At 37.6% G+C, this 11,180-nt stretch overlaps 1 protein-coding gene across 1 annotated transcript; it reads right to left on the reverse strand.

Annotated features, from left to right (window-relative positions):
- Window positions 1-327: 327 nt before the first annotated feature.
- On the reverse strand, window positions 328-8,716 carry LOC110449662 (acyl-CoA synthetase family member 2, mitochondrial-like). The gene is made up of 2 exons (XM_021496668.1): window positions 8,634-8,716; window positions 328-6,272 (listed from the first exon to the last, which is right to left on the reverse strand). The coding sequence occupies exon 2, from the start codon at window positions 6,266-6,268 to the stop codon at window positions 4,613-4,615; it is 1,656 nt and encodes a 551-aa protein (XP_021352343.1). The 5' UTR covers window positions 6,269-6,272; window positions 8,634-8,716; the 3' UTR covers window positions 328-4,612.
- Between the last annotated feature and the right edge of the window lie 2,464 nt (window positions 8,717-11,180).

Consider the following 11,180-nt stretch of genomic DNA (forward strand, 5'->3'; position numbering starts at 1 on the left):
TTCAGCTCATGAAAATAGATAACAAGAAGGAACTATCAAATTTGAATCAGCAGTAAAAGACATGGGATGTGTCTGTACATTATCTTAATCAGTGTGTGTATGTTTTTATTGCAATTGTATGCTAGCACTGAATAAAATATATAAATATAATAATAATAAACTGCAAAGGTCCAGAATAATGAAAAGAATGAACTAAATTATTTATAATCTAATGAAGTATGATGGAAACCACTGAAATATTCTAGCACTAATAAAGAACAGGTACATAAAATAGTTCAAAATATACTATGGAAGTGTTCATTGGTATTTCATTAACGTGATGGGAACATGTGATCACAAAAAGATGAAAACAATGATTAGCTCCTGAATTAAAGGTCTTACCTACACCAATATGATATTGTATTACCATTCCACATGGTAGATGAACGTAATACACCCACATGTACATGTAACTGTACCTGTAACATTTTTGGGAAAGATAGGTAATATATAATATTCAAAGATTTATTGATTTGTCAAGCAGACGGGAGGGGAGAAAACTGATGAAAAGGTCAGACATAATATGATACAGAAAATTACCTTGTGAACTGTAGTTAACTCCAGTGCACATCGATGTGAACTCCAGTTCACTTCAGTGTTCATTCGAGTGCCCAAGCTACTGAACTGGAGTTCACTTTTCTTGTTAACTCTAGTGCACTAGACTACCAATTTAAGTTTAGTTCAAACTTTCTTTTATTATTTCAGTTCAAGCATGTTATTACAATGAACAGAGAAGACAAAGGGACGTAGGAACAAGTGTCACAGACACCTATGTAACCTATCACCAAGTATATTAAACAGCAACTAATATATTCAGTACGTCATAACACCATTCATACACACAACACACGCATATATATATATACCAATAATTAATGGAAATACCAATAGTTTAAACTTCCTTAGAGTAAGGTGGTTGGGGTGAGATATATATCGTACAAGTTCACGTCATATTATTCAGTTATAAAGTAATATTATGGGGCAAACATTGTAGGTAGGGTCTTCTTATTTGATCGTACCTGTTACATTCCAATAATAAATGTTTATTGTCTTCGACTTCATCGCACATGCATAATGGAGATAATGACCATTTAAGGAGCTACACTCCATTCGTAGTCGTGCGTGATCTATTTGGCCCTTGCGGGTACCAACGTTAGATAGGCGTTTTCTTAGAATGTTGCTTGTCAAGATAAAGCGTTCGACAGAGTTTGGCATGAAGGGTTGATATACAAGCTGAAATTAGCGGGTTTATCGGATAAAATTATCAAATGGTTTGAAAGTTATCTGGACAACAGAAAGCAAGTTTTCGGGAAGTTTTCAGATCTCAAAAATATTACGGCAGGTGTTCCGCAGGGATCAATACTTGGGCAAATATTATTTGTTGTTTACATAAACGATATTATTGTTAATCTTAGATGTAAAGTTAAACTTTTTGCCAGACGATAATCTCTTTACATAATAGTGGGCGATCCCAAGGTGGCTAGAAATATGTTAAATAATAATTTTAATACTATTCAAGAATGGGCTGATAAATGGCTGGTAACTTTTAATCCAAACAAAACCGAAAGTTTACTTATTAGTCGTAAAGTTTTGAAACCTGACCATGGTGATCTTTACTTAAATACTAGTGTTATTTCTGAAGTGTCTAGTCACAAACATCTTGGTGTTTTGTTTTCGTCAAATCTTTCATGGCATGTTCATATAAATCATATGATAGAATCTGCTTCAAAACGTCTAAATGTATTAAAAAAATTGAAATTCAAACTTGATAGAAATTCTTTACAAATAATGTATTTATCATTTGTTAGACCAATTCTGGAATACGCTGACATAGTCTGGGACAATATACCAAATTATCTAAGTGAGAAATTAGAAAGTGTGCAACTAGAGGCAGCCAGAATCGTTACAGGGAGTACCAAATTATCTAATATAGAACTTCTATATAGAGACACCAAATGGGAAAAACTAGCAGATCGTCGTAAAAAACACAAATTAATACAGTATCATAAAATGGTCAACAAAATATCGCCGAACTATCTATCTTCTCTAGTCCCTTCATGAATTTCCGACAATCATACATATAATACAAGAAGATCCGACCTACATCAGACTATACAAACACGAACACACTTATGTAATGATTCTTTTTTACCTTCTTCAATTCGCCTCTGGAATGAACTACCGCTAAATATTAGAGAATTTTCATCAGTTAAGGTACTAAAAACACATCTTGATAATAACAGTATCAGACATGCACCAAACTATTTTGATACTGGTAATCGCAAAGGTCAAATACTTCATGCTAGACTCCGACTTAAATGTAGCTCATTAAACCAACATTTATTCAACAAAAACCTTTCTGACTCAGCTTGTTGTGTTTGTGGCTTTCTGATAGAGGACAACTTTCATTTTTTATTTACTTGTGTTAGTTATTCTCGTAACAGACAGCAGTACTTATCTGATATAATCTTAAAATACAATATTCACGACAATGTAGATGTTCTTTTATGGCGTGATTCCCCACTAAATGATAGGGAAAATGCAGAAATATTCATTTCCGTGCAGAACTTTATCGTCAACAGCAGCAAATTTTAATGGCTATTGCATATCTAAATTAGTTTTCCTTTACACCACCGAGGTAACTATTTCTATGTGATTCCCTAGGAATCTTTATCAATCAATTTTCTTTTTATTCTTTACTAAGTAACAACTCGTTGTCAATGTCTTTTACTACGAATCAAATAATGTATAACTACTATTTTTTCATTATTTAAATGATGTTTTGTCCGTCTCATCAATGATGTGTTTAAATGTCCATGTAAATTGCTGCAACTATACTAGAGTACTGTACTGTATTGTAATGTAGTGTGCAAGTGATGAAAGAAACTATTGTTTAAACTAAGATCAGATTTTAAAGCAGATGTAGACGGAATTGATTGCACATTTTGTGGAAGACTATTCCATTGGTCTATAACATAAGGTAGAAATGACTGCTTATAAAAGGAAGTTAAGTTTGCTCCCAACTGTACAGTACGCCAGATGTTTTGTCCCTCTGGGACTCATCGGTGATGCTAGGAGCCCAAAAGTTTGAAATCCAAATTGTGTAACCACCTGTTGAAACAGATGGGCAGGTGCGTAAAACCCTTAAATTTATGAATTTCAAAAATTAGAAGTTACAAACTGATGACTTCTTTCTTTGTAATTGAATACTTTGGATACTAACTAAGTGAAGTGGGGAAATACGAATAACCCATATTGCTGCATAGTATATATAGTATTGTATGGAATACAATTTATGAACAATTACGATGTCAGCTAAATCAATATCATAATTAATATCGCAAAACAACTAACTGACAAAAAAGTACAAAAAACGTATCGGTTATAACTATATCAGAATACCAACAGGTAATATATTCCCTAAAAATACTGCCGCACAGGGAAATTAAAAACATTGGCACTCAAGAGATGCACCCGATCAACTCATTTTACCGGTGTTGTTACTAAAGAACTTTATAATACAATAGCAAGGAAAATGTCTTCGTGCCATTGAGTTCATTTTGTGTTGCTTTAAATAAAAGGGAGACGGCCAAAAACAAATCTGAGTTGGAACTCTTCTACGCGAAAATATTTGCTGCCGTGTTAATGTCGGGACATACCAAACATTCTTAAAAAGGTAGTTGTTATTCACTGCTTAACGTTAAGCATTTAGGATTTTGGCAACAACTGGTTCACCAGTTGTCAGTTAACGTTAAGCAGGAAATAACAACTCCCATTTTTAAGAACATTGGTATGTCAGATTCAGATTGTTTGATTCCTTGTGTAAGACACATCGGAGTAGACATACAAATTGTACAGTATATTACAAATTTACAATGATACATGTTTACGATAATAGTCCAATGCAATAAGATGCATATTGTACAGTGGCATACGTGATAACTCATTAATCGTGCAGTACGACAAAATGACATTATATCATAGGAGACAGCATTTTACACTGAAATACACCAACATCGTAAGTTTCCGATACAGTGAAATCATAATGAAAGGGCACAATATTTTTTTTTTACACAATACACAGTATACAAGTATCCTATCAAATATGGTATACTGAAATGTATGTTTACTGGAAAAACTGGATAAATCATTATATATATATTGTAAGTCCCGGGTTGGGGACAGATCACACAGCCTACCCCACTTGGGCGATCGTTCAACACTAAGGCCAAAAGTATAAGATTTTACGAGAAACCCAAAAATCCTAAGCAATATAAAGCTTCCAAAAGTTTGCAACGGGGCTACCAGATAATTCTTGAATTTCGACTTCATCATTGTCTCCTTTGAAGAAGACACAGAAGGACCCCCCACCCCCTCATCCTCTTCCCGGGCCCCCACAATAATCGCCTTTTACAACATGCAATGAGATACAGCAGGTGTATGTTTTTGCCGAATCTGTCGGTTCCTGCTACATCAGCACCTGTTTACACGAGTAAAGAGTTTCCATTGTACAGTCGTTCAAATTTATCTAATCTTCCGATTATCTATTGTATGTAGTTTCCAAAGACGACCTCTACTGTTCAACGAGCTTCAGACGTCGTGCAGCTTCATTTTTCAGTTTGACTTTGTCGGTCTTGCCTGTGTGTAAAAACGGGAATTCATCAAACCTGAGGAAATATTTAGGCATATATCCCATGCCATCTAACGAGTCTTTGTCGACGTAGTGATTTTCACAGTAACTTTGCACGTGTTTAGGAGTCAGGTCAGATGCCACATAGCAGACACACGCTTCTTCATACATCCGGGTATCTGGTACAGCCACAGTAGCCACTTGATTTATACCAACCACTTTCTTAAGAACATCATCCACAGCATTTGGAAGTATCTTCCGGCCCCCACGGGAAATATTTTCCGTCATTCTTCCCCGTACGATGATATCTCCCGATGACGTCAGTAATCCGACATCTCCTGTTTTTAACCAGGGTGGTCTGTCAGAAGTAAATACGGCATCCGTCATAGTTGTATCTGCGTGATACCGCTTCATAAGGAAGGTACTCCTAACCTGAATATTTCCCTGCTGTCCAGTTGTGACGGGGCATCCATCTTCATCCACAATTCTAACTTCTACTCCTGGGACCGGAGGACCTACTCTTCCCGTCTCAAGAACATCACCCTCGTTTAATTCCGAAAACGCCATACCACCAGCTTCAGACGAGCCGTATCCGATAATGAGTTTTTTACAGAATCTGCCGACCACCTGAGTGAAGAAGTTATCAATGATCTGGCCGCTTGTTGTTATTCTTTCCAACCTGTATCCATCATCAGGAATACTGTCCTTCTCGGTAATCAAATCGCGAATACAGTATGGCAATATGAATGCATACGTGACACTCTCTTCCTTTAAAATAGTCCAGATCTTCTTGATTCCCCTACCTGTTGTTCCAAGTGTTGAGTCAGTGAAGATATGTGTATTTCCGAGCAAACTTGCCATCATCACCGTTCCACCGATCCAGCAGAAGGGACGATCGTTATATAAAATACTTCTTTGGCAAGTATTTACTTTCCTTGCACCCAATGCAGATGTCAAAGAAAAGTGACCATGCACTGCCATTTTTGGCTTCCCTGTACTACCGGAAGTAGTGAACACCAAAGCGTCGTCTTCTGGGTACACCTCCGGTAAGACAGTGCGAACATCAGCTTGTTTTGGGATGTCATCGATGACTGTAAAGACAAGTTTGGAGGAATTGCTTTCCCGCAAAAATATGTACTTCCGACGCTGTTGAACATTTTCATCAGCGGTTTCCAGTGATTCAACAATGGGAAGTAAACTATCGTTGATACCTGGATCCGTAAATAGCACGTGACAATCACTCTTGTCTAAAATGTCGACTGCATCACTGGCATTTTTGAATTCAATGTTGAGTTGAAGGACAACAGCCCCAGACAAAAGGATACCGAATTCCGCCACAACTCTGGACAACGTGTTAGGACCAAACAATCCGACCCTGTCCTGTCGCTGTACCCCCGAGGCTAGCAGAAACTGTGCCACTCCTCTTGCTCTATCGTACAGGTCCGCGTAGGTGATGCTCTGTCGTGGGCCATGGACCGGCCGGTAGACAAAGGCCTCGGTATTTGGTACTAAAGCTGCGTTTTTCTTTATGAGATCATTGATGGTAACGTACTGACGAGGCACTGTTGGTGGGTGGTGTAGGTAACTCAAGGCACTCATGTTGCTGGAAAGGACATGAAATGTATTAACGATTTTCATATAAAACAATCAAACGATCACCAATTAAACATTAAAAAAACTTGATTGCAAACAGGCAATGCACATCGAACAAGATTGAGATTTTAGGTTTTACTTTGTTCCACGTTCTATAAGCAGTTAAAGTTATTGAAGGATGTGACTCCTCTGTGTAATGTATGTCGGAGTCAGCGTTTGGTGGGTGTTTTTGCCTCCTTTCGAGAGCCCGGATCTGATGCCGACTTTATAATGATACCGCACTTCAAACCATGCTGAAGTGACCCGTCCTTGCAATATACGGAATACGGTAAATGGTATTTCTTTGTGGGAGAGACAGAACAGGCGTTGAAAGAAAGAGTAATAGAACACCTTGCTGACGTCCGACTTAGAAGGGATAAACCAGTGGTGCATCACTTCCTGGCAAGTGAACATTATTTGACTGACATGAAGATTTGTGTATTGGAATAAGTACAAGAGGATACAAAAGAGACGAGACTGTTGCTGGAGGAATTTTGGATAGATAAACTCTACCTTGGTTCAACAGTAGGAAGTAGTAAGGGTGTCATAAATTATGAAAACTTCATTTTTGTGTGAGAATTTCCTGTATTCAAATATGAATGTGGCATAGGATGAGGACCATTCGATCCCTGATGAAGGGCTAAACCCTAAAGCTGGGATGTGGATTGACTATTGCTATTGATTTGTCCCCATTAAAGCGAAGGTCATACGAAGAGGATGCCTAGGGAGGGTAGAGAGGAGAGGAAAGAAATTATCCCAAATGTTGCGATGGGGTCATACGGCCGATACATTTTGGTTTGTTGAACGTCATCTAGGTAGAAACACAAAAGAAAACCCGCGATTCAACAGGGGCCAACATCTGTCGGCTCTTACGACATGCAGCGGATACAGCAGACATATTCTTTGTCTGAACACGCAGGACTGTCTATGCAATGTACAAAACTAATTTCTTTGGTTTACATTGTTCATTTAAGGACTTGCTTCTGTATGTGTAATGTATGCGTTCTGGTGGCAGGGCATGTGTTTGTTTGTTCGGGGTTTTAATGCCCTCGCAACAGCCATGGCCATATGAAGGCCGGGGTATGTAGGTGAATTTAGAAGAAAGAAAACATATACGTATTAATTCGTAGCTACTGCATGTAGGTAACATGTACCGTAAGTTGGTTATAAAATAAATATACAGAAATCACTATCTAATTAAGGCCGCAATGTAAATATCGACGCAGTAATACACATGAAATCAGTGAAGCCATTACATGATAAAACACTAAGCAATGTGTATGTGACCTGTACGATTATGGAATGATTCCGTTGTTGTGTACATACGTGGAAAAATACCGGGGTGTTATAATCGTGAGTTAACATGTTTTGTTTGAACTACAGTGTTATCAAAGCAAAGTGATATTGAGCATTACCGTAGTTATGTCAATGCATGAACCAATGTACACCCCTGCAGGTAGGGAATCGAGAAAAGAGTACACTTGCTGTTACCCAATGCATGTATCGTGAGCGGCGACTACTATTTAACTGTGTAAATAATTGCGTATTCATGAAAAACTTGAATCTTACCATCAATTATAAGGTTTATATTTCGAATTGTTCATATCTAGCATATCTAAGTGTGACTTAATACAAAACATGTTTATAGGACACTAAGATGGAATTTGACTATACTCATGTTACATTGTCGTTAATTGTAATTATCTATGTCAATATCTATATCCATTGTGACATTTAAAATCAGACTCATGTGTGAAGTTTTTTTTATCCCTAAGTACGTACACTTTGTAAACTTACTTTCACAACTTATTACTATTGTCCATCATATTACGCAACAGGATTAAGTGTAATAGCCTTTACCTGTGGACACTGACCACAGGTAATTAATCTTACAATTAGTGACACCTGTCACTCAAAGCTCAGGTACCTTTATTGTAATACATGTATTTAACTGTGATATGATGTATTGTAAATCAGTTAGGTTCTAGATTTTGGACACTCCAGACTATCCCGCCGTCAAGTCAAAAGTTATTTCAACGTTGATTTTTATCTACTCTTACGTCTTTCTTTCGATTATACAAAACGTGCGGAAATACCATATGTTATATACTTAAAACCAGAAAGACCAGTGCACTTAAAAAAACAGAAGTGTGTAAAATTTTCCAGTCGATATGACTTTCGTACGTTCACGTAATTCACACGAGACATCACGACGTCTATCACACGCGTGTACATATTGGTGTTTACAAAGACAACACTGTCAGTAAGCATTATACACAATTTGTTTTATCTATTAAACAAAATTATGTAGTAAAGTATCATTTAAACTTACCACTTGCTAGCTAGTCTGAATTCAATGGGACCACAGCCTCGGGTCGTCCTGTTAAAGGTGAACTTTGCAGTTTGTGATTTGGGGCACGGGTTAGCGTTATCTTTTCTGTGCGATATATGACATGCACCAAATACCTCTGCCATCGCATGACATCGCATATAAAATCCTACCTTGATAGTAGATGTATTTTTACAGGTTTGAAACAGTCCCTGTCAGTCCCTGTCAGTCCCTCTATCAGTCTACAGGTATGAAACAGTCCCTGTCAGTCCCCTATCAGTCTACAGGTAAGAAACAGTCCCTGTTAGTCCCTCTTTCAGTCTACAGGTATGAAACAGTCCCTATCAGTCTACAGGTATGAAACAGTCTCTGTCAGACCCTATCGGTTAGGAGTATATATATATAGCTAATGAGAAGAATTTTCGACACATTCAATGGCACAAGCACAAATAGATCAGATCAAGAAAGAAGACATCAGTTTAACAGACATTTCACCTAACAGAGTCGTCTGCCGCCTCTGTCTTACACAGGAAGTCATTATCAGAAAATTTAAAGGTGAGCTTAGAATTTGTCTTGTTGATGAAGGAAAGAAAACGAGAATATCGGGAGAATTTTTAAAGAAACTTTTCCTCTATCGGAAAATTTGTGGTGTATCTGTGTATTTACAGAACGTTAACTTTTTAATGGATAACGTCACAGATAGCGTTTGCGGCAGAACGTCTTATGATACGGCTCCATACGTCCACATCATCCATCATTGAGCAAATGTTGTAACCGTGTGAACATATTTGCTAATTGGCCAGAACATCACCATCAATCTCCATATAGACTCGCCAGTAACGGATTTTTCTATACCGGTATCGAAGATCGCGTTTCGTGTTTCATGTGTGGTATCACCCTGAAAAAAGGAACTATTTTGACGACATCAAAACGGAGCATGTGAGGTGGTCAAAAGACTGTCTGTTTCAACAGATGATGTTCATTATTAAATATTTAGAGTTACGTTATTATACCAATACATACATGTGTTATAATGGAATTAAACATAGACTTGCTAGATAAAAGGCTGCAGAACTATTTGATCCTAAAAACTGAAGAAAATGCCTATCGGAGACTACTGAAAAATCTGCTGTGTCTCTCATATGCATACATTTATATAAAACCTAAAATAACAGAACTATTCGTATGTTTAGGCTGTGGGAATCGTCGAGCTGGTCAACAGGAACATGAATGTCTGATGTACTCCGGTGCTGTTGTTATAGACTTACATTTTGACGAAGCATTGACCGTTGCAAATCATTTGGATGTGGAAAAGACTTGGTGTGAGTTTGTCATTCAATCTTTTATACCTTCAGACAAATTACAACGTTTGATGCGAGACGAAACAAAGATATAGCGAAAAGATAAAGAAATACGTAGAGAAAATCGGTGAAGTTCAAGCATATTTATTCATCTGACTAATAGATAGTAGACGTAAAATACAGTATGAGCGATGATCAGTATGTGGAAATTGACGTTGATGGTGATCAGCTTTCCGTAATCGTTGAATAATACGAGAGACGTCGTAGATACATTTGTCTCATCTGTGTATGTTATTGTGAAAACTACTCTGACAGAGGTGAGAAACGACTAGTGAAACACATATTGAAAGAGCATCCGAAAATTCTTGGATGTAATGGTGATCTTACGGTAGACAAACAATAAAGTAACACTATAGGAAAGAATATTAGCAACGTATCTATTCATTCTACTTATAGATGAACACTGGTACCACTCGTCCAGTTTACCTGTAGGCAATACGAAACGAAACGTGAAGCAATTCGGTGGAGGAATGTCACAAAATTCGAACAAATTCATGATTCCCATAGACAAAAACGACAAAGTGGGAGAAAAGGCCTTACCTTCGCGAGAGGTAAACGTAAGCATGGTCTCTCCAGCTCAACAAATACTACAACAAGCTAAATCTCAGATGAAAAGGAAACGAACTCCAAATCGCCGTCAGTCTGCATGGAAACGTCGACGTGTAAACACTCCACGAGCACATCTAAAGAAACGAAAAACAAATACAACAAAACGTAAGACGAGTAAAGTGAAAAGTAAAGTCAAAAGGAAGTCTGTGAAAAGGAATAAAAGGAAAAAGAAGAGTCTGATATCACAATCACTGCGTTAAACAAAGAGTTCTTCAGACAAGCACAGCCGTCAGAATTAGCGACACAGACAGCTATCGAAAACATTTACTATCAAGACGTGTTACCGTTATCTCAAATCACCAGCGATTCTGTAGTAGAATTCGTCGTTTCCGGACAAAACGGATTGGAATTACTAGATTTACGAAACAGTCTGATCTATGCAAAGGTGAAAATAACTAAAGCGGACGGAACCACCATAGCCCTTACCGATGATGTGGGGCCCGTCAATTTGATATTACCTTCATTATTTTCACAAGTAGACGTTACTCTACAGGGGAAGAACATAGTTTCAACTACGAGTCATTATTCATACAGACTTACATACATGGAAGCGGGACGACGAGGGGGACATGGGTGAACA

Source organism: Mizuhopecten yessoensis, unplaced genomic scaffold (assembly GCF_002113885.1).
Source record: "Mizuhopecten yessoensis strain PY_sf001 unplaced genomic scaffold, ASM211388v2 scaffold4761, whole genome shotgun sequence".
Taxonomy (NCBI): Eukaryota; Metazoa; Mollusca; class Bivalvia; order Pectinida; family Pectinidae; genus Mizuhopecten; species Mizuhopecten yessoensis.